Consider the following 26105-nt stretch of genomic DNA (forward strand, 5'->3'; position numbering starts at 1 on the left):
CCGTAGCAGAAATATTTAAAGCGTCATCATTGTCAGCGTTCTGTTTTGTTTACAGTATTTATTGTTCGTGACTGCTAATTTATTTTATTGTGAACGCTGTCACTGAGAGGGTGCAGACGTTTTCGCGCGCTTTTTATTATTTCGATTATTTTCGTCTCGAAGCAGTTTTTGTGTTGATGCGGTCAGCATTTAATTTAGTTTTTAATCGTGAACATAAAGCTAGAAATAGATATTCGTCAAGAAAATGAAAATAATGTTTGCGATTAGCCTAATTATTGTTGTCACGATTATAAAATCAAGTGATGGTGATTATCGTGATATGTTGTGTACAACAGATGAGTGTAAGAATTTTTATTTTATTTTAAAATTTATTGCATCACCCCTAAACATAGATTAGTACTTATCTATGCCCCTAAAAAGAAATGTACAAAAGGGCAAACATAATGCCTGATGGCATTCTCTGCCAGTCAACCCTAGGTGGATGTAGAGAATTTGCAGCCCGAATAATAATGAAAACAGCACATATATAAATATGTATTAGGAAAACCAAAATATACATAATGATTATGTTTCTTCACTAAATATTATACTTCAATTACCAATATTTTTGACTTTTTGATAAATATAAATTATTACCTTAGGCACTCGTAGATAACTCGGTAATATATATTTTTTTATTGAATCAACAAATTAATATAATCGAGCCTCAGGCACCTTTCATAGACCCACTTAATCTACTTTTTAATATAAACGTTACTAAGTCGTCTTTAATAAATTCTCAGTCTTACTTAATGTAATTTATTTTAAAAGTCTTTAAGTGATAGAAAAGCAACATTGGCGTGCGTTTAATTGAAGGCGGTTAAACTGACTTTAGACTAAAATTATCGCGGAATTGAGACATTTTATTATGTAACGGGTACTCACGATATGCGTTTTAAATAATTTTCAATGCAGCAGCCCTTGCACGTGCAGACTAAATAGGAAAGAAAATCCACTGATTGTGATTAAGTGATTAATTCATAGGATTAATTAATCACATTAAAATTAATCACTTAATTTACAGGGGATTTTTCTGGATATCTATGCCCATTGTTGAGTATATGATAATATTTTTATTAGAGCTAGTGCTAATTAGTTAATTACCTTAATTAGCGTCAAACTAAGTGCAACAATAATTGCATTCTAGAAAACGTCAAAATAGTAGATGCTTAACCGTTAACAAAAGTTATATAATATTTAGGTATGTATAAAAATATAAATGCTTACATAGAGTTCAAGCTTTTCTAAAACTTAACAATTTTTAACTAAGCTTATTTTAACAGAAATATCTAGAGCATTTTATATTTACCTAAGTATGTGATATAAAATTATGTTGAACGTCAATCTCTAATTCTTACCTTAACCCTATCAAACTTGAAAACAACACTTTATATACAATTATTTATGTAGTATTCAAACATAAATCACATTTATTACACAACCTTTAACACTCGATAGCGAGCTATCACGAACTTTTTAAAGTTGAAAACTGACTTTGAAGCAAAAATAATAACAACTGTTCAACATTTTTCTAACTACCGAGTTTTCTGTACGATGCATTCTAAGAATATTAATTAGGTGACATAAAAGGTTTGATTAATAGCTATAGTATCGCGTGAACGGTAATGGGGTACTGCAAGATTACTTCACGACTGAGTGTGCCAAGGTCATTAGGATGTTGATCGGTTGTCTTGGCAATATTTGACCTAGATAGCGGTGCATGTGGCTATTTTAATTTATAGCATACTCGGTATAATGCCTCGTTTAGATATTCGCGAACAATCCACTGAGTAACTTACCAAACTATGAGAAATATGTAAACACCAATTACGAATGCGTACTCATGATCGTTTGAGTCGCTCCTTAAAACCGATACCGAACGGAGAACGGAGTATTCCTATTGAATCTATGTATTAACAAACACGTAGGTATTCGCGCTTGTTTGTCTGTACTCGGTATCTAAATGTTGCTTATAGGCAGACCGCAATTTATATTGCATGGTTTTCATGTTTATAGCTACAAATACACGCACATATAATCATATATTTGTTCAATAGTTTATACATTACGTAAACTTATCGCTTTGTCAAAGTACCTAATCGCTTACTTTCTGTTGCACGGAAAGTAAAACAGTCTCATTACTTGTTCTTGATTCTTCATGATTTATGTACACTGGATTGACAATTCAATAACTCCTTTGATAAGACCAAGGATACGAGAGAAGAATGTTAATAAAGGGATTTACCCTTTATAAACTTTCATTAAATGATTCATCGTGTAATTTTGTATTACCAGAAGGAAAATGACAGGCTTTACTTCCTAAAGTACTTCCACGAATAGAGTGGCGCTAATAAAATAAAAATTAGTGTGGTGTATCCTGTAATTAGGATAATGATTCTTGCTTGTCCTTCTGTTAACGGGTAATTACCATGTACTTGAATTTTATCAACGAAAAAAATTAGTAGACTGTGGTAAGAACCGTGTTTTGAGTCAGTAGTACAAAATACTTCGTATTTCCTGCAGTTGCACTTATGGTTGATTTCAGATTATGCGAAACCAACGATCTTCAAATGGAACTTTTGTGTTTTTCGTCCACTTTCAAAGACTACTTTATTCGGAACTTTTCGAAATAATTATAAAATTTAATATAATAGAGAGAAAACATTTTAGAGACAAGCGACATTTTTACTTTCACTAGGTCACTGTTTTTGGACTCTTAAAAAATCTATAGCTTCGCTATGCTTCAGATGTTCTATTGCTAAACTCGCTAAGGACAATATTTTCGTTTTCGTACCACTATGTCTCCGTGATTGTAAGCCATGTCTAAGTGTTCTGATAGGAAAAGTTGGAAGCACTTTGTATTACGGGATTACATTGTAATAAGGTCTAGGAAATTTCGACGGTGTCATCGGAAATAATAAGTAATGAGATCAGAGAGTGAAGATGAAAAAGACTTTCTTTCTATGTCAGGAAAAAGTAATTTAGAGTCGATCCCTCTGTCGTATGGTCGCATTTTAATTAATTGCTTTTTGATCGCTGTTATGCTCCAGATTTATTCGTCGTCTCGCATCTCTACGAGTAACGTTAGTTATCAATAATCAATCTATCGAAAATTAACATTATTTAGTAGGCACAAAATCGTCAAAGTTCGATCGTTAGTTGTCTTTTAGTCGGCTAGAAAGATAGCTAAGTGATTTAAAAGCCAATTATATTCTTCGTTATTTGCATTTCATATGTAATGTTCTGCACTGTTACGTAATCTTCATTTTCATGTTTATTGAATTACTTTATAAATAGTTATTGTTCTTTGCAGTGGAAAATCTCATCAGTCCAGAAGACCTCCACGATTTTCTGGAAATGGAAAATGTAAATACAACGTCGCCGTCTCCTGCATTTGACGCGGACTACGCCGATGTAGAGGTATTTGATTTTGTTTTACGATTGTTAAAATATTTCGTTTAAAATTCCGCTTTCAAATTTACGAGTACTTACTAAGAATGTAAAGTTAAATGCTTGGAAAAATAGTATTTTTGGCAAGACAACGTCTGCCCAGTTCAGTAGTAAATTAATGTATAAAATACTAAGTATTCAACGTGATTCTATTTTCATATAATATACTACTAGAGTACTACCTTAAAGCAAATAATAAATTATAATACAAACGATATTTTAAACAGAATATCGCGTCTGTTTTTTCTAAAATAATCTGTGCTAAACTGCTGAGTAATAGAATTTTCAGTTCATTATGCTGTTACAGTAAAAAATGTGTATAAAACATAAATGTAACTTTTTACTTCATTGTTAGTAGTCCTGCTATTTTAACTATAATGCATAACGCATTTTCCTTCCGCGTTATAGATTATCTACTGCTATTATGTAGGTATATATAGCTGCGAGCGGATGTAATTGTCGTCTGTTCGTCGCGAGTTCTATTGATGTTGGCTATGACATCCTATTTTATCCCCAGGAAGCTTGTTTTCTCAAAATACATTGATGGCTTTAAAATAACTTTTGAGAGAAATGTCGTATAATGGAAGAGGGAATCTTATCCATGTTTTTTGAGAAAGAAATAATATATATACATAATCATAGCACATGAAATACTACTTATTTTTTGCAGTCAGGAATTTAGGATCTGTGCAAATAAATTTTAAGTGAGTGTCTGAAATTTAAATATAAATCGATATTAAAACAAGCTTTTTCGCATCCCTTAAAAACACTTCCATTTGATGACCATATCATGGGGGTGCATACATAGATTAGTAAAGATTACTCACTCCTAACAATAAAATGTTACCAGTTTTGACACTTGAAATGGTCACTCTCATCTATTTCCGTGTTTGAAAAATATTAAAAAAATGTAGTTTTTAGATAATTTACGAATATAACGATATTTCTCCGCATTTTTTTCTTCGATTTCAAGTTTTTGCACCACTTAACTGCGCATGTCGGCATTGTTCTGCGTAATTTACACCATGGCAGCCATTAAATGGCTGGCAGAATTGTCAGCCGTTTAAGCCATTTAATGGCTTCCTTTAATTACAAGGCGGTGAGATATCTATACTTATCTATAGGTGCATATAAAAGAATTGGTCCGCCATTTTGGAGTTTCCGCACGAAACATGTCTTGTATGCAATATTTCAGCTCAATCGGTTAAGGATTTGAAGGGTTGAAAATTCAGTTGCAATTGCAAATGTTGACTTCAGTTTAAAAAGCTTGTTACTATGATAATAATATTATTATATATACTCCAATGCCACAAAAAACAACCTTATAATGATGTAGGTATTTTCCTGTTTGTCTGTGTTACTAATTTTAGTCACCGAGACCGTTTGGACGGGAATTTCAGGAAGATAATGAAAGGACGTTATTGAATGTTTTACGGAATGAGTAATCTAATATTCGACACTTTTAAGGTTCCGTATTTCAGAAGGAAAAAGTATGACATGTGTTTGTCTGTCTATTGAACCTTTTTCTAAGTAACGCGTAGATGTATAACATATTTAAATTTATATTACACGAGCTTTTGCCCGCGGCTTCGCTCGCGTTACTAAGTAATATTTTCATCCCCTAGTTTATCCCCTTGGGGGTAGAATTGATCAAAATCCTTTCTTAGCGGATGCCTACGTCATAACATCTACCTGCATGCCAAATTTCCGATCCGTCCAGTGGTTTGGGCTGAGCATTGATAGATCACTACGACAGTCTGTCACCTTTGAGTGACTTGTTATACTTAAGTTAGAAGCATGCTTTTTTTAGTGTTTGAAAGCTAATACGACGGAGAATTACATTACATAATAAAAATAAAATAAAAAGCCTAGATTATTTTGAGGAAATTCACGTTTACTGAAATTTAACCTAAAAAAATTGCTTTCTTCACACTAATCTGACTATTTTTTTCTGGGAAGATAAACTTTTTTGTTTTTTTTTCATGGATCAGTACGGCCTATAATTGGCATTCATTGTAATTTTTGTTTGAACATGATAACTCATTTAGTTCAAAAGTTATAGCGATTTATTTACTTTAGGTGCACAATTCCAAAAAAAAAACTTCAAAAGGTCGGGAAAACCCAAAAAAAAAAATTTTTATTATTTTTTTTATTTTTTTTTGTTGACTAAATGCGGTATAATTTTACCTGTTTCAATATGTGCACTTTATGGAGATTCACCCTGTATATATTAAGATTTTCAGGTCTATGGAGTTTCAGCTGTGAAAAAAATATTTAAATTTTATTATCTTCCCCTTCACATAAAATCATGAAATTTAGTCAGAAGAAATGTCTTATTGCACGTTAACACGTATAAGAAACAATCTGAAAATAGTAAATAATTGAAGATGTAGTTTAATATCAAAAAATAATTTACTTTTACAAAATTATTAGCGCATCAAGCGATCGTACTACAAAGTTAAATCTGTCCTTTAACCTATGCTTTATTTTATAAGGAACCCTCTATGCGAGAGTTCAGCTCACACTTGGCCGGATTTTAACTTTTTTCTATGAAATTATATTTTTACATACAATGAAATATCAGTGCACGTGTTTGAGGAAGCACGTTTCTCATAAATTAAGATAAATATTGCTACTACTAGTTATGTACCATATGATTAGTTAATAGTCAACACAGCTGACATAGGATAGGAGAAACCAAGAATAGAACATAATGGTCGTGATTACTACTAGAAATCACGAATGGCTTCTATGAAAAAGACCTTCAGAAATGAACGCGATTACAAGCATTATTAATTCTAGGCAGGATTAAATATTATGTTACAAAAAGGGAAAGAGATAATTATCAAAAAAATACGATTATCTACATAAAAGTTATAAAAAAGCTATAGGTACCTACGTATTTAATATACAAAATTCTTTCAATATTGTATTTCTTGTACGTAATTATGTATATTATAACGTACTATACGTCTTGTATGTAATATACTATGTTTCAAAATTTGATGATATACCAATCCACATACTTAAACGAATCATTTGTTACTTTGCGGAAATATAGGTATATAAAACTAGGTGGAGTCTTAGCCCATAGGAGTCCGGCGTAACCTCTCCGCTACCCCCGCAGCTGAGGAACCCATGCAGGGTTTCCCCACGACAAAAGCAACGTATCAGTGGCTGACCTGTAATGTTACCTGGGGTTAATTAGAGATGCATAAGCGATCTTATCATTAGTTGTAACGCACGCTCGTTTGTCTCTTATGTGCGTGTGTATGTCACTGAACTCCTACTAAACGACTGGACTGATTTTGATGAAATTTGTTGTGTTTGTTCAAGGGGACTTGAGAATGGTTTAGATTCACAATTTAGTCCGTGGGAAAAGGTTTTTTTAATTATTTTTTAATTCGTAAGTAGTTATACTAGAATCGGAAACTATGCATTTGATCAAGTGATCTTTAGCAAGGTTGTTATCCAAGAGCCCACGAGGGTTTGGGAGTTGGTAAGACCAATTTTCGACAGATGGCACCACTGTCATTCCAATGCAGGTACAAACTTTCCGTTTTATGTATGTCATATTATTTCTTTAAAATGCGGGCGAAGCCGCGGGCACCACTAGTATTGTAATATAAATAATACTTTAAAAACTATAAAAACACGCTTTTATTGCTAATTATTATTTAATAACTTAAATTATTTTCTAATTTTTAATTTCATTATTAATAAATGCGTGTTTTTATAGATTATTTAAACTATTATTTATTTTTAATTTTTTAGTCTGTGACAAACTTATAAATTGGGGAATTAATTAATCTAATAAGGATAATGGGAAACTGTTATCAAATTATTGTATTGTCATCGGTCCTTGATACGTGTGCAAAGTTTCAAATTAATCAGACTCGTGGAAATTGATAAACATTGAGCTTAAAGATTCCGTCACATACATACATAGATACAACCAAAGCTAATAAAAGCGTGTTAAACATATATGGAGAGCTTTTCCACAGTACTGTAAGACGTATACATTAAATTGTTCTCAGGCCACAACGTCCCTGCCCGTTCCCGATGTCGTGGATTGTTTCGGGTTGGGCTCATTCGCACAGTTTTTATTGAACATGCGTCCAGCTTCTTCCAGTGACGTCGACACACACTTCTACTTCTCTTCACGAAACCAACCCGAGAGAGTTCAGGTAATACGGCTAAGCAAATCATTGTTATCATTGTGACATGCGGTACATTGATTACTATGGTTTGACGGGTAATGCATGTTGCGTTTTCAAGGGTCGAAATAGAAAATGTGTAAGGTGAAGAAGGAAAGAAAATATCGTAAGGAAACCTTATTTCTTGCGAGATATCTAAAAATTACAACGGTGCCGTTATCTAAAAGGAACTCGCGTGTAACAGTAGGACAGAAATAGGTTCATGGTTAAGGTATCTCTACACGATGTAGGTTAACATGTCTTCTATACACACACCTCCGCATTCACTAATATTCAAATCAAATCAAATCAAATCATTTATTTGCTAGAACATAGTATTAAAAGGAACTTAAATAATAATGAGTACCTACATTATGTTCTACCACATTGGGCGTGCAAAATTTATCTATCTTGTTCAATCATTACTACATCGTTAATTAAGTTACATGTCAAAGTCAAATATACATTTTACAGGAATCGTCAAAATGCATAATTTAGGGAATGTCATTAGATTAAACATTATTAATAATTCCAGTTCAAATACATTATAAATATCAATAGAATATATGATTAATATTATTATTTTGTTGTTGCGTCAAAATAATCACTAAGGCTATAAAAATTATTATCCAGAAGCCAGTCTTTTAGTTTCTTCTTAATTCTAACTATTGGCAAATCTTTTAAAGAGCTTGGTTAAAGATTATACACTTTAATAACATTTATGTGAGCATTTCTATTTAACATTTTTAGCCGGCAACATGGTACATATAAGGTATGTTTGATAGCTTGTTAAATAGAAGCATTATGCATTACTATTAAGAGGAAAAATACTCGAATAAAACATACTTTGGTCACCTTTGAACACATTTACATGCTCAGACTCATATATTGTCATATATGGGCATAGATCATGGTCACATGTGGTCTCAAATTTTAAATATGGAAATATTTCTCGCAGGTGTTTCCTGGTAACCAATTTGGTCTCGAATGGGTGGACTTCAGCCCTAAACGCAAGACCGTTATGATCGTCCACGGCTTCATGAGCCACAGCAATGCGTCATGGGTTCGTGAAATGACGAAAGCATTTTTATCATGGGTAAGTATTTATTATTACTTGCTTTTTTACATAATATAAGAGTAGCAGACGAGCATGCAGTCCACCTGATGGTAAGTGGCTACTGCCGCCCTTGGACATCTGTAATCTACCCCAGATAGGATTAGATATTCCTACCTGAGGTCGGCCACAGATGCGCCGCTACCCCTGAGAACTAAGCTGGAACGCCTCGGAACAGTCTGTCTCCCTTACCACACCCTTCAAACCGGAACACAGCAGCGCCTAACACTGCTGTTATTAGGTAGAAATAGGTGTGGCGGTGGTGCCGCCGGAGTCGAACCACAAAGGGTTCTACCACCTTGAAACTATCCTATTCTAATTTTTGGTACAGTTTGCAGTAAGTAGAAGTTCTTAGATTGCAGCATCACGATAATAGAAAATAAACGTTTTAAGCATTTTTTATAATGTAGCATGTTACAAAATAAAAGTAAGTATTATAAAATTATTACGATCAGAAGACTCTCATACATAAATCGCGACAAATATTTGTAAAAGCAAAACTTGTTATTGGAAAACAATCTGAATATAGTGAATATACCTAATGGATAACTGTAGCGACTTCCCGCTACTCGTCAAGAGATGGCGCTGCTGAATCACGCTATCGAAGTTTTCTAAACATCTTGCATATATACAAGCTCCGAACTGAGACTGTCGAAGCACGGCCCCTCCCCGGGCATGATCACCTAGCCCGGCGGGAGATCTCCCTTTGCCAAAAATGGAGATCTCCTCCTTTATGGTTAAAACTGAACACTTAACGTTACCTAACTTGTTATGGTTACGGAAAATATAATCGTAGGCTTTTTTTTACTCGACAATTATATTTTCCTATATAAAGTTCGATATTGAGTTTTATACCAACATCGTTAAAATTAACGTTTTTTTAGACAAGTAGAGAACATTGTAACTTTGTATTTTCTCTCTGACTAGCAACTGATCGATAACAGGTTCGTTTTAAATTTAGTTCCATTAAGTAACGGTTAAAATTATATTCTTATTCGCGGCACATAAAACGTTCCATATCAGTGCGTGTGTGACCCTCACCTTAAATGTTTATATATACCGATAGTGATGCGTTGGTAACAGCTTGGGAATTACCTTTATATTTCCGCAATTTATTCATTTGTGAGTCACTTGTGTTTGGTTACAAAAATATTTCCACACTTATTAACTTATAATAACAGTGTTAGGCGCTGCTGTGTTTCGGTTTGAAGGGTGTGGTAAGGGAGACAGACTTTTCCGAGGCGTTCCAGCTTAGTCGGCAGCGGCGCATCTGTGGCCGACCTCAGGTAGGAATATCTAATCCTATCTTTGGTTGATTATAGATGTCCATGGGCGGCAGTAGCCACTTACCATCAGGTGGAATGCATGCTCGTCTGCTACTCCTATATTATAAAAAAAAAAAAATATACGAAAAAAATATATTATATGAATATTTTTTTACCATTTTTACCAACTGAGTGAGAAATAAAATTGCTTCTATCCCTTATTGCTATTTTTCATTAAATAACTAAGCTGTAAGGGATCGTCCAGTTATTTTGTTAAAAAAATGATTTAAGTGTCCAATTATTATTCTAGTATCCAAATATAAAAAAAAACAAGTATACAATAATTAAAATTATTATTAATTGTGCAATTTGAACATTATTTCTTGGGAATCATGCCCAAAGATAGTGATGGTAACAATTTTTTATGGTAATGTTTTTGTTTTTATATTTTTATTTTTCATTTTTGTATATAATATGTAAATTTTGTAAATACTTAAGTCCTTTTTAATTTACAGTTTAATTTATTGTTTTTATTTTTAATCCCACTGAAATTTAAATTGTAAATATATAGAGTCATCGAATTAATAAAACATTGTATAATCTAAACCCTATTTGTAATTTTAGGAAGATGTGAATGTCATTGCGGTAGATTGGAGCAAGGGCGGTAACACATGGAAATATTGGCGGGCGGTGGCTAACACACGAAGAGTTGGCTCCGATGTTACAGGGTAACATTATAAGCATTTTTCATAATTAAATAATTAATTGCACTTATTCTTATTTATGTATTAAAAAACAGCAATACACATGCACAAACATACGCACACACACAAACACCCATCATTATTTGTCTACATAATTTTCTGTGTCATAATCCTACAATGGCTTCACTTACAACCTACTTTATGTACATATTGCGAAAATATTCTATGTATCTCTATTGGATTACCTAATAAGTATTGTTTTTTATTTTTAAAACCACGCTTTAAAAATAATTTCCCTAATGATTCAGTCGAATAAACATATTAAACCCATCAAATGTTGTATTTCCTCGTTATGGTTGGATAGACGATGATTTTCTATATTTCTACGATTAGATTCGACATAATTCGATTCGAATGTGCCTTCTAATGGTGACTGACAATTCCGACAGAGCGGGATCAAACATGAGGGCTAAACGAATGTTCACATCGATTATGGTTTTATCGACAAACTTTGTAATAAATCGGGGAACATATTGTGAAAGTATTTGTGAGTTCGAAATAATTGTAATGTGTACTATTGTTATTTATTTATTATATGACTTCTTTCTTAGGCGTTTCCAATTCTGTGTACCGGATTATTTGGAAATCGGTTTTACCCATAGACTTAGAATTTTTTCGCTACGCTATACGCTATGACATCCTATATCTATTTTACCGATCCTATATCGGTTTTACCGATCTCTAATTTATCGTAAAAAAGATTCCGTTGAATAGATGACTTCCTCCTTTTTTAAGTGTATTCAAAATACATTTTTATAATAGCAGCAATGAGTGACAAATCTTATTACTTAGGTATACTGCAAGAATAAAACCCACGACCGAATCGTAGTTGGTCCAGAATACTACCTTTATTGGGAGGGTATTTACGTATTGATAATGTTTTATTTCATAAAGGTTCCTACAGCAGTTAATAGCAAGAACAGGGGCGAGGACCAAGGACTTCCATTTCGTAGGCCACAGTCTCGGCGCTCACATATCGTCATACGTTTCCTTGCACCTTGGACGAGTTGCCAGGATTACTGGTTTGTATAATTTTATCATCTTATATTTATTAAATGCTCATAAACACTTTAAGTGCTTTCAGATTCATATACCCTGTGGTTTGTGTAGATATCAACCGATCTGCAAAGTTAAGGTTAAAAGCGCGGTCGGAAGTTGGATAGGTTATTACTAGCGGCGAAATTTATATTCTATTTTGAGTACTTAGTACTCGTATAGAAATAATATACTAAAGTACATGTTAAAACAGCAAACGGTGGGAGGTCGCGAAATACTTTTACGTACCAAAGGGGTTGTAAATAAAAATTAAGAAACACTGCATTATTCAAACAAGAAAGAAAAAAATAAAATAGTTTTAAATCTAGGTTAAATTTATGTGAAGTACCTAAAAGGGTACCTCAATTCATCAACGATCGTTCATACTTCGTGTTAATAGGGCGTAAAGGGCTCTCGAGTTATTGGATGAATATAAAATTGTAGGGATCTTAGTTATACACTTTATCATATTGCTCATTTGAAATGTAGTTCGAATTTAAGACAATGATAATAAATGCATGAGGACAAGTTTCGTGTTGTATTTTATTTACGAAAATAATATTATTTTAACAATATCCTGTATATTCCTGTTGAATTTTTAAAACGGGCCTTCAGGGCCAAATCCGAAACTATAAGGATTAGCGAAAAATGCTGAAAGGAGTTACGAGTAATTTGTCACATAACATTACTTCCCAGAATTTGATCCTTATAAGCGACACTATCAGATAGTGGAATAATATAGAGGTGTCATTTTTTTCAAAATGAACTCGTTCGATTCCCGGCTAAGGAAAAAAATATTTTAAAAACCAATGATGCAGTTTTAGTTGTTATCAAAATCGGCCTCGTATTAACTCCTTTCAGCATTTTTCGCTAATCCTTATAGTTTCGGATTTGGCCCTGAAGGCCCGTTTTAAAAATTCACTCTGTATAATGTTTTAAACGCAAATTATTTAACTGAAAATGTAATTAATTCCAAAGTTTATATTAAGACGGATTATATTTTATAGAATTGTTTCACCATTAGTATTTCTTCGTCTAAATAATTATTTCCTAGATATTTTAATACTGTCATCTTGGTAATTGCGCCTATGTCTATTCGGCGTAAGAAACCGACTTTAGCGGTCATGGAAAACAATTTTCCCCAAGGTGTGTCATGTTGTTTGTGTTTTTACCACATAAAACTATTTTCTAGTAATTATCATTAGTTCGTCATCATGTTATGGTGGTATAACTTTGTTTACCTACGGCAGTACTAACGTCACACCAATTTTTACCTCGTTGCAGACCTGCCTATTTTTTACCTTATTATTTCGCCCTAGAAATTGAGGTAAATAGCGTCATCAAGTTAGAATACTTTTCTAAAATTTGTATCTCTGGAGTCGTGTGCGTCCTTGTTATTGTTTTTTTAAATATTGGAATTGCACAGTTGCACACGCACATGCAGTCCACTCAATGGAAAGTGGTCATTGCTGTTCATAGATATCTCGACTTCAGATACATAATTTTAATTAGTGTCCTGCCTGAGGTGGGTTACGGATGCGTACCTACCATTTGAGGAGTATAGGAACGCGTCGGATTTCAAACAGGAACACAGTAGCGCTTAACAGCTGTTATTAGACAGAGATAGGTGTAGTAGTGGTGCCTTTGGATTCGAGCCACAAAGGGTTCTTCCACCTTAAATTATAAGTGTATCATCATTATCAACCCATTACTGTCCCACTGCTGGTCACGGGTCTTCTCTGAGAATGAGAAATGTTTAAGCCAATGTTTAGGCCATAGTCCACCTCGCTGGCCAAGTCCATGTTGGTGGTATAAGTGTATAATCTGTAGGTACATATAAATAAAATTGGAGCGTCTGTTTTTAATATTGAAATAACCGCTTTTTACTACATATACTGTCTGTCTGTTTGTTCTGGCTAGTCTCTGAAACGGCTGGACCGATTTTTTCGGGACATTTATTGGTAGGCAGCTGATGTAATAAGGAGTAAGTTAGGCTACTTATATTTTAGAACTAGCTGTGTCCTTGTTTCTTTTAACGCGGGCGAAACCGCGGGGCACAGCTAGTATTAAATAATTTCTCTTCATGATAGGTTTAGACCCTGCCCAGCCGTGTTTCCGGACAACGGACCGGACGGAGCGGTTGGATGAGACTGATGCGGACTTCGTTGACGTCATCCACACTAACGGCAGGCTGCTCTCGAGGATCGGCTTCGGATTTCCGGAACCTACTGGTAATTTATGTTTTATCTTATTTCCAATCATTAGTATACGAAACTTACGCGGACTTAGTTGACGTCATCTAACGGCAGGCTGCTCTCGAGGATCGGCTTCGAATTTCCGGAACCTACTGGTCCGGAAATCCATGATCTATGTTTTACAATTTTCCAATCACTAGTATCCGTTTATTGGTGGAAATTCGACTATAATTATTATACTTGAGCTAGCTCTTTATTTATGTTTGTTTTATGTGTAACAAAATGAAGGCTGTAAAAAAAGAAAAGGAGTAATAATTATTATGGAAAAAAAGACAAACCTACTGTTATTTTTTTGCAGTGGTAAATGCTGTAGTGTTGTGGTTTGAAGGGTCTGGTAAGAGAGGCATTATTTTTCGAGGCATTCTAGCTTAGTCCTCGGGTAGGACTCTAATCTTATGTGAGGTTGATTACAGATGTCCATGGACGGCAGTAGCCACTTATTATCAGGTGGACTGTTAGTTAAATATTTCAATCTTATAAAAAAAAAATACAATTCAACAGTAGTAGGTACTAAAAAATTATTTTTTACTTTTTCTCAGGTCATGCGGATTTTTATCCCAACGGAGGGATGAAGCAACCAGGTTGTGTCAACAGGACTTCTGTGTGGTCGCGCTTGTTACCTTTTTCATCCGCAAGTAAGTTTGGATTTTGCTACTATTTAAGTATGTTGTTATTTAAGTACTGTAAAACATTTATCTCCAAATTAAGACTTGAACACAGACATGATAGATATTATAAAAAAAAACACATAAAAATATAGACACATAAAAACATTTATCTCCAAATTAAGACTTGAACATAGACATGATAGATATTATAAAAAAAAAACACATAAAAATATAGACACATAAAAACATTTATCTCCAAATTAAGACTTGAACATAGACATGATAGATATTATAAAAAAATCCACATAAAAATATAGCCTATCTCACTCCTATAATTTGGACGAATGCACCGACACCTCATATTAGCTGTTATGTGTGCCAAAGAAAGACACATACATACGTACGCCAGAAAAACATTGGAGGGGACCAAGGTTCGAAACCCTTGATTTTTGAGCAAACTTATGTGCGTATTAGAAATAAATTATCACTTGCTTAAACGGTGTAGGAAAACATAGTATGAAAACCTGCATATTTGAGAAATTAAAAAAAAAAAGTTCTGAAGGTTATCTGAAATCTACCAATTCGCATTTGGCCAACGCGGTAGACTATGACCTAATCCTTCAAATCAAATCAAATCAATACTCTTTATTGTACCCAATAAAAGAAGATACATATAAAAAATAAACAACTAATTTAAAGACAATACAAAAGGCGGTCTTATCGCTAACCAGCGATCTCTTCCAGACAACCTTTAGGTGAGGAGTTATAGTAGCGATTAATAGAAAAATAGGTAGGGTTCAAATAATAATAATAAATATAATTATAGGACTAAGATAGCATAAACATATAGGAATAAATAAAATATAAGTACACTAAGCACCAGTAAAAGAAGGAGACTAAAATATCCTTCTCACTCTGGGAGATCCGAGCCCAGCAGTGGGACAGTAATAGATTGACAACAATTACAAAAAGAGTGTTTTATGATTGTTATAGAGATTCAACAAGCGATATGCAGTCACGGGCGATCGTACCTGCTGTTCACAGAATCGCTGATCAACAGCAACTGCACCTTTAGAGCCCATCGGTGGAACCTCACTTATGAAGGGTAAATTTTTATCTTACTAATATTATCAACGCTCAAATTTGTGAATTGGATCCATATACATCTATATGTTTAAGGGTAAAATATTATCGTATTAATAATATTATGAACGCTGAATTTTGTGAATATACATATACGGGTGTTTGTTACTCTTTTATTAGATAAGATGTGACTGGAACTTGACACAAATGCACTAGTTTTTTCCCACGTCTTCGCTTGCGATCAGAGGGTATCCATCCCCAGGGTACGGTATTTTTTTCGGCAGAAAAGGTACCCTATATCCTTTTCTGGACCATTGATAACGTGTGTACTGACTTTCGTGACAATCAGCTTGCTAGTTAAGGCTTGAAAGTGAAACAAACAAACAAACGTTTCGCATTTATAATATTAGTTAGGATAGTAGGTATACTATATTAAACGGGAGCAAAACAATGTTTTACGGCGAAATTACTTTGAAACCAAATAAGAAGGAAGATTCATAGAGTAGAATGTGGAGCACAGGAAGAGGTTTAATAAACGTCATCCGAGGAAAAATATGTTTGTGGTCAAGTGATTTTCCCATTCTATTTTCCTTTATGAAAGTTGTAACTCATAAATATTATATATTTCATGAAGAATAACCAAATGGTTATTAAAACTAAATAAATAAATTAATTAATTCTCAAAAGATGAATAAATAAAAATTATTAACTGACATCAAATAGGTTCTGTATTCTACCATAGCGGTAGTATTTACGTATGAATATAAGCTTGAACGTGATTTTCTCAAAAACTACTGATCCAATTTAGACGTTATTTTGGTTTTTTGAAAGCTTATTTTACAAGGCGGGTTTTACAAAATGCAGATTTAGTTTTTATTAAAATCAGCCTCGTAACTCCTTTCAGCATTTTTCGCTAATCCTTATAGTTTCGGATTTGGTCCTGAAGGCCCATTTGAAAAATTCACCCTGTATATTAAAATTGGTATTTTTCCGTGGAAAACTAGAAAAACACGATTTCATAAAACAAACGAATAACTGATATTTTTAGACCAATTTCAATTCTTTATAGAGATTATTATTAGATTATTATGAGATTATTTATAGAGAAACTAGAAAAACACGTTCATAAAATCTTAAACAATTTGAGTAATTTTTGACCAATTTTAATTCTATTCCAATATAGAGCGAATTACTTGGGTAATTTTCGCCCAATTTCAATTCTATTCTAATATAGGGCCGTATTAATAAACCGATCTCAAGTTTGAGATCTAACTCAAGTGCGATCTTAAGTTCGTTATCGTATTAATAAACAAAACTTAAGTGTCTAACATTAAACGCGCTCTCACTTGAGATCTGTCATCGCATTCGCTAATTAATAAATCAAACTCACTCTCAAGTAGCCTCTTGAGATGCGTTCTGAGATGGTATTAGCTGAGTGTAGTCGGACCTTGACTTGAGACGTTTACGTATAGCCGCGAAATGGATTTCGAAAATATTTTCGACGAAATCGATTATTACGATTATTATGAATGATAACGATAATATCGATGATCGCTTTAGTTCTCGGTTACCGAAAATTTATTTAAGGGACGCTCAAAATCCTTTTTAAATGCCTATAAATAGATTTCAAAAAAGGTATAGATTCTATTTACACTTCTATTTCACAGTATCACTAATTTTTATGTTAATTTATATCTTGATTCAACTTCATAATTTAGCTATTATGATTTAAATTTTTATGTTGTATTTTTTAATTGAATGGAATTTTTATTAACTAATTGTAATGAAATTATTTTATTTTTTATTTTTTCTCACGTGATATCCAGGATTGATTGATTTAATTAAGATTGCAATTGTAATTCATATATTTATACTCTTGGAGTATACTTCTGTAATGTATTTTTTGTACCTCTTATTATTCAATTGCATGCTACTTTGCACTTATAAATGATATTTACTACTATTTACATACAAAGTGTAACCAAATGTGTACGGTAAGGCTGGTATGTGTCAAAAATACTACAAATATAATTTTATAAACAATATATTATACAGAACTATTTCTAGTATTACAATTATAAAATTTTAGTTCCTTTTCAAAGTAGATTTAAATGTTAAATTACTCAGCTTTACCTGAAAAAGAAAAACCAGAAATGCTTTATAATATGACCTAATTATATAAAATAGGAAACTTATTAAATTCTATTATTGCAAAAGTAGCTTTAATTCATAATTCCAAATATAGTTCTAAAAAAAAAAGAAAATGAAATTCCTTATAATATAATCTTTTATATTAAATAGGAGATTTATTATTACTCAAAATGCAACTCTAAATTATAATACCAAATATAGGTTTTAAAATATATACCTATTATATTTACTCTGTTTTTATTGAATATAATAATAATATTATAAGTAAATAACAGCTATATACCTAATAAAATCAAAAGCTTTTCTTTTTTTTTCTAACATTGAGGCAGGGGGATGCAAAGATGCTGTTCACCGTCGGTGGAGTGCTAGGCTTGATTATTACTTTCTCCTTTTCTTGTGTATCATCAGGCGGGGCGTAACAGTCATTTCTAAAATAAAAAAGAATATTAAGTAATGCAATCTGAAATATTACTAATTATTGTATAACCTTAACTAACGCATAGCTAACTATAGTTACATATGTAGATGCAGTACTTCAAATAACAACTAACTTTTAAAACATTTAAAATACATACCTGATACAGTGTCGAAATCAATTACATCATCAGCACTAACAAGTAGCCCTGGAGTCAGTTACGATACATTTGGATTCATTTCTGCATCACTGGTAGAAGGGCCGCCTCCATTTGACAATGTTATTCACATTGTTGTTGCTTTAGGTCATCCAAAACGCATTCGTTGCTTACTCGTATCCTACAATATTATCATAAATATAAAATCATGCCATTTTTATCAAATAGAAGTCATTTGTATGTATAAGTTTCTGTATAATTTTCTTGTATATATTTTGTAAATAAGTCCATTTTTAGTTTATATTTAACATTTAATGTATGTTAGTAATTAAAAATGTATCAATAAAAAGTTACATTATGTCACAGTAAAAAAAAAAGTTTCTGTTAATTCTAAATTAATAAGATTATAGTAGCTCTGTATGGAAGTTAACCTATACTACAGGTTTTTTACCCAATTTAGGCAGCTGACGATATTGAATTAAAATAAACGATTATATTAAAGACTACTCTGAGAAGATTGTAATTGTACTAATGCTTCATGAAATAAAGAATTATTATTAGGTATTTGGTTTAAGGTTATTTGTACACATGAAAAATAGATAAGTACTTACTTGACGGGGTATGTGGGAGATATTCACTAGCAATTTTATACCATGCAGAGTTCTTCTGTTGCACATAATGTCCGTCAATTTTTTAAAACTCCACTATTATTTTAATTCAATATTATATGAAAACGTTTTTTCCACTTCACTGAATATGGTTTCTTATTCATTTCCATAATAAAACAGTCCAACTAATGTAAATACAGCTAAATAATTCGCACTTCACATCCAACTCATAACAAATAACAATGGAAGTATGGAACAACAGTAAACAAACTAATGACGCGACGCGTTTTGTTCACAGTAACAGTATCTGAAATCGAACTCATAATATTTTTTCCGAAAAATATTGCACGTGAAATCATTTACTTTTAATTAAATATATAATTTAAAAACTATTTGTTATTTTATAAATATATTTAATGAGATATTTCACTACATTAAACATTTTATTGCATTAGCAAAGGAGCGGAACCGAAACGCTGCATGACGTGATTGTAATGTTCAACTCTCATTCATTCATAGCTGTCATTTTAAAAAATATTTTTAATCTGTTCTACTGTTTCGAATGAGATGCTTCTCTTGAGACCAGTATCAAATGATACGCACTTGATACTCATTTATTAATTAGCGACGCTCTCAAGTCGCTGATCGCAACTTAAGAGCGACTCAGTTGATACGAACTTAAGATTGATATTGAGATCCATCTATTAATACGGCCCATAGAGCGAATCATTTGGGTAATTTTCGTCAAATTTCAATTCTATTCCAATATAGAGTGAATCACTTGGGTAATTTTCGACCAATTTCAATTTATTTAATTATAGAGCGAACGCATCTATAGTGGCGGCGTGTGACAGAGCGGGGTCGTGTGCGCAGATGGGGATCAGCGCGGCGGGCGGGCGCGGCTACTCGCGCGCCAGGGGGCCGTACTTCGTGCTCACCACCGACAAGGAACCCTACTGCCGTACGTAGCTACCGTATCTGTAATATATGTGTATATAGCGCGAATCGTAAGTTGCTACCCTGTACTAGCTGTACTAGTACTAGCTGTATAGTACTAGCTGACCCGGCAAACTTTGTACCGTCTCAGAATCTATTTATGATATATATTTCATTTTTTTCCCGAAAGTCTAGATAGAATCTGCTAGGTCTGTGATTTGAAAATTTTACAAAGCAGAAAAATGGTGGATTTAACTACTACACAGCTTATTTTCCTTATTTTTTAACTTTTAATCTGTCTTCACATTTTTTATAAGTTTCAATTACATGAATTGTACCAAGTATTAACGTTTCATTTTTTAAATTATATTTTAACAAAAAAATATTTTTAATTATTCACCACGTTCAGGTTTATTTGTATTGGATGCTATTTTCTAAAAAATCGAACACAAAAACAAAACTGCTATCAGTACAAGAAGTGAGGAAGATGCAGATTGCCAAAAAGCAGTATAAACCAGTTCAAATCAATTAAAAGACGTAATCTGACTTCACACCTACACTATCCATGTGCACTCATACAAATGCGGACTATACCTAAAACAGACATGTTTCTACCTCGATTAGGCCATTATGAAACATTTCTTAGTTTAAATATATTTACGATTCTTAACACATTTTCCCAACTACCGAAGTTTTGATACATTATAAAAGTTCGAAAAGAATTATATTAAACAGCAATGTAGTTTTATTAAAAAATATTTTGACTTTTTTAGATTTTTATATCATTTTTATTGAGAGTTCACGACCCCCTGCGAGAAACTTTGACAAACTCTGCTCTATATAAACAAGTAAAAGCAAAAGGCTTGTACTATAGAATTAACTCATCACAGAGATGCAAAAAGACTATAGACTCGTTAGCACGGTGACAGTGCCAAAATTTTCCAAAAGAAACAAATACAACCATCGGAATTAGGTTTACTTGCAGTAGTTTCAATTTAAATCCAACGATATTTTTTCATTTTATTTTCAAAGGCCTTGCATCAGCCATGTCTCTCAATATCGGAGTACTTTTTTTATAATATAGGAGTAGCTGACGAGCATGCAGTCCACCTAACGGTAAGTGGCTACTTTCGTCCATGGACGTCTGTAATCAACCCCAGATAAGTTTAGATTCCTACCTGAGGTCGGCCACAGATGCGCCGCTACCTTTGACTAAGCTGGAATGCCGGAAAAGTATGTTTCTCTTACCTCACATTTCAAATCAGAACAACAGCAGAGCTTAACACTGCTGTTATTAGGCAGAAATAGGTGTGGCGGTGGTGCCGCCGTTGCCGGACCACAGAGGGTTCTACCTTCAATAAACCTTAGATCTGTGCCCACTGCCCTCGTAAAAAATAACGCAGTTATGGACATTTTCGCGTAATTGACTTTTTTTTGCAGAAATAGCATCAGAAGACGTAGGTAAAAAAAAATGTTTCTTGATTAGAACTCCGTCAAATCGTAACGAAAACTGTAGTATTTGCACTTGATTAGATAGTAATCTTTAATTTAAACGCATTTTTTTCGGAACTATCATTTTGCAAATGCGTTCTTCACTGCGACGGCAGAGGTGTGGGCAATCATGGGTTGATAATTATGGTATTCTAATGATTATATTTGTAGCAACCGAATGGGAGCGACGTCACCCCGCGCCAGAATTGCTACGCGACCTGCTGCACGGGTTCCGTTTGGATAGGTTATTGAGGACCACGAAACCTACGGATGGTTACGCAGACCCGGAGCTCGTGATGGACTTCACTGAGGCACCACCTACCACCACAACTTCGAGGAGTTGGTGGCCGTGGAACTGGGGGAAATGATGATAAAGATATAGTATGATTCATAATTAGGTGTCAAAATGAAAACAAAGAAATGTCACTATATTATGAAAACGAAGAAACTTAAGAAATATTTAAACACGAATGTAATGTAAAAAATACATTTTATTAAACAGCCCAGAGGCAATAGTATAGTCATAATAACCAAATCTCTGTATCTCATTATAAGTAAACTAAATGTTTTTATGAGAAATAAATTTCTTTAAACCTAAAATGAGAAAACATTCGAGTTCGATCACAGTCACGAAAATTAATAACATCAGCTACAAAACTTAAAAATGACGGCACAAGAAATGTTTTGTAATCCGATTGTGTTACCATTATCACATTTTATTTTCTACCATAAATCTTGTTTTTTATTATTATTACTAGTATGAAATGAAATTGAGGTAAATTAATTTTAATTTATTTAAATTATTATTTTTTATTGTTGTATTATTTTAATATCGTTAAAAAAGAGAAACTACCATTTGAAACATATTTTCTTGATAGGTCAACACCTTTGTTTACATTTTGGACACCTAATTATAAATCAGACTATAGTTATTTCTAACCTAACCTAACCTCTACTTCGTTTGGCTTGATAACATACCCAAACTAAGCCAAGCGCTCTATCCACACGCTTGAATTTGCGACGGCTTGGCAAGTTTTTTGGACGTGACATTAGGTAAAGTTAGGGACGTGTCAAATGAATAAAAAAAATATTTACATTTATTTTTATTATAACTAAGCTTTTCCTGTACATAAGATTAAAATAAGGTGAAGTCATTTTATATTGTATTTTTCTATATTCACTGAAGTAATAGTGGATTTTATGTGACTTTATGTATTTTTCATATGAAAATGCAGTCGAAATGTTTAAAAATCTACATGGAAAATCTTTCAGTACTTTTCGCGATTTTTATAGTTCTAGACTTGTAATGAAGTTGATAACTGTAAGACTGATTTACAAAACCTATTTATATTTTATATGTGATAAATTTAAGCAAAATTTACGCCATATAAAATGTGTATTTTATTCCTGAAATCATTTTACTCAAATCTCTTATTATAATGAACACCGCTTTATAATTATTTCCTTTGGAAAATGTAGAGTAAGAATAATAAGGAAAAAGGTACTAGGTATCATACATTGTGTTTAATTAATTAAGTATCTGTATTTTAAATCTCATTATGTTTATTATTATAATTATTCATTGATAATAATAAATATTTAAAGTAAACATTGTTGATTTATTACAATACCTATATTTGCAATATTACGTTCCGACCAAGGTTAATGTAGTGCATTATAATGATTATAATTATAATGATTAATTATCTACGACCTACTAAGAATAAACCATTATATAAAAGAATGACCCACAAAGTAATTTACTTTATGATTTCTAGAAAATAAATTAGTAATTTTAAGTGTTTCGAAGTACTATGAGGATAGACTAATTAGTTTTAATTTTCATACCATTAAATACAGAGTAGCAAAAATATATTTACTTCAACAATATTATTTCATAGTTTCCAAGTATTTTAGTAATTAAAATTTCATTTTAATCAACCTTTAGTGGTTTAATTGTAGTATCAATTTGAAATTTTGCAAGTTAATGTACTTAGTTTAATCGACAATACAATAATTAATAATTACATAGAGCCGACTAGATCAGTAGTTCCCAAACTAATTTTCTCGTGGACCATTTTCAAAAGTTTACTGGTTTCGATGGAGCCCCTGCTATCCTTACTACACTTCTACCACATTCTTAAAGTAGCCAAAAATTAAAAATAAAAATTGTGTCAAAAATGCCTACCTCCCTACGGCATACATTAATAATTTAATAGGTAACAACTATGCTTATATTTTTGCTCTTTACTATCATAAGCAGATCAATTTTCGTGGACTAACATCTTGTGGATCTCCATTTTTTGTTCACGCCTACGTAGACCCCCAGCGAGTCTCTCGTGGACCCCTGGGGGTCCACCTGGACCACTTTGGGAATCAATGGACTACGTCGTGGAGCCAAGAGTTGCATAGTGAAACTCTACTATTAGTACTAGTAAACCTCCGAAATTAATCTCATAAGTTTAATTTAATTTATTCGACTTGCGGAGGCACTGCCGTGCCTCCAGATATTGTGGGAGGATCCGAACTTAACGAAGAACATGCCATACCATATAACAAAAAAAAGTATACGCCACCCAAAGTATATGAAACAATTAAATTAAATTCATTGAAATAGATGAAGCGTATTTTTAAAGGATCATGTTTTCAGCCGGTAAAGCAGCATTAATGGGTTATACAGATTTTGAAGACGAAACTACCATTTTATATAGGTAAGGTTCAGTTTTATTAAAGTTATTTATTGAAGCAACATAGCGAGCTCAAGTAACACTTGAATAATTTACGCTATTTAACTTTTGAGACTCTTAAATAAATTATAACGGCGCTTCGATTAAGTACCTACTCTTCGTATTTGCTGTTACATTTAACATTATTATTTATTGTAAAGTAATAAACAAGTAATAAATGAAAATAAGTGATTATTGCCGCCTAAGGACATTTGTAATCAACTTTATACATATAATTATACCAGGAGATCTACCTGAAGCCAATTACAGCGTTGTTGCTATCGAGGACTAAGATGAAGGATGAAGGTTAGGATAGACCCCTTTGGGGTTCGACTCCGGCGCCACCACCGCCACACCTATTTCTGCTTAATAACAGCAGTGTTAGGCGCTGCGTGTTCCGTTTTGAAGGGTGTGGTAAGGGAGACAGACTTTTTAGAGGCGTTCCAGCTTAGTCCTCAGAGGAAGCGGCGCATCTGTGGCCGACCTCAGGCAGGAATATCTAATCCTATCTGGGGTTGATTACAGATGTCCATGGGCGGCAGTAGCCACTTTCCATGAGGTGCACTGCATGCTCGTCTGCTACTCCTATATTATAAAAAAGATGGCCCCCTCATATGTAAGACAGCCGGCAATCCCTAACCTTTCACACAAATGTAATAACCGTTTCGCGCTAGACATATGTAAGTGGTATCTTCTCGTTAGAACTCTACTAGTTCTATCTTTCGATTTCTCTAACAATTTTAATTTTACTTATTATGTCTATTAAAAAGGTAGGTAGGTAAGTATAAGTGTTTAATATTTATACAGACTGGGTGGTTGAAGATGAATGAGTAAGAGAGATACTACTTTCTTGTAGGTTATGAGTATATAAATAGGTATAATAAACGATTATACCAAGGTAAAGCAAATTAACTTTGTAATAACTATAATATAAATAATCTGGGGGCAAGGCCAAGGAGACCAAAAAGCGCCATGGCTGTACCATCTTTTTTTAGAAGCAATTAAGCCCATTTTCGACCCCTGATTAACTTCGTTGTAGATAAAACTAGAAGCCTGCATTTTAAGTAACCAAGCAGTAAATATAAACACGGTAACTAGTTTTTCAGTTACATTTTATGCACTCTTTGTATAGGTACATATATTCATAAAACACACTCATATATAAAATATATATACTTATATTGCTACGTAGGTACAATGGTAGGTACAATTACTAAAGTAAAATCGTTGAGGATGTATTAAACCAAATAGTTTTACGAGGACTATCGTACATTTGTTGAAATGTTAACTTGATTAAACGCGTCTTTTTCTTAAGAAGGTCGTATAAAGTCAAGGAGAAAAACATTCGAAACAATATGATACATAAATTACATATCCTTACCAGTAGTTTTTATCCTTTCATGGAAACACGTTTTTCACTTCGAATATATTTACCACACTAAAACATGTAGAAAACATTTAATTTTCCCACTTTCTTAATTCATTTCAAATGCTCTGTATTCTTATCCGTTCATTTAAACACTGAAAACTTTACTTGTTGTCAAGAGTTTTTTCGCATCTCACAATACGAATCGTGTAACTCATTTAACACAACAAAATAAGTAAATACACACAATACTAGTAATGCTAAGTAATTTAAGATATTTGAATGCCTCTACGGGTATTTTAATATTTTTGTTCTTATAACAGTCCACTAACATACTTGTTACGAACACATTACACTTATCAGCTAATGTTGTATTGTGCGATAATCCGTCCATATCATTGTGTGCGATAAGATCTTTTTCACACTAACCTATATCACCTATAGTA

At 32.9% G+C, this 26105-nt stretch overlaps 1 protein-coding gene and 1 long non-coding RNA gene across 2 annotated transcripts; one reads left to right on the forward strand and one right to left on the reverse strand.

Moving 5' to 3' along the window:
• Positions 1-22351, forward strand: LOC140747283 (pancreatic triacylglycerol lipase). Its single transcript, XM_073079611.1, has 11 exons — positions 1-341; positions 3353-3459; positions 7527-7676; positions 8644-8781; positions 10689-10792; positions 11723-11850; positions 13954-14094; positions 14658-14753; positions 15720-15831; positions 19962-20101; positions 21739-22351. The coding sequence occupies exons 1-11, from the start codon at positions 245-247 to the stop codon at positions 21933-21935; spliced, it is 1410 nt and encodes a 469-aa protein (XP_072935712.1). The 5' UTR covers positions 1-244; the 3' UTR covers positions 21936-22351.
• On the reverse strand, positions 17838-19219 carry LOC140747098 (uncharacterized). Its single transcript, XR_012102847.1, has 4 exons — positions 19144-19219; positions 18536-18713; positions 18244-18388; positions 17838-17942 (listed from the first exon to the last, which is right to left on the reverse strand). It is a non-coding gene; the product is annotated as an uncharacterized LOC140747098 (long non-coding RNA).
• Positions 22352-26105: the final 3754 nt, after the last annotated feature.

Source organism: Epargyreus clarus, unplaced genomic scaffold (genome assembly GCF_041222505.1).
Source record: "Epargyreus clarus isolate Ecla_fem2 unplaced genomic scaffold, WU_Ecla_fem_2.2 ptg000014l, whole genome shotgun sequence".
In the NCBI taxonomy this organism is placed as follows: Eukaryota; Metazoa; Arthropoda; class Insecta; order Lepidoptera; family Hesperiidae; genus Epargyreus; species Epargyreus clarus.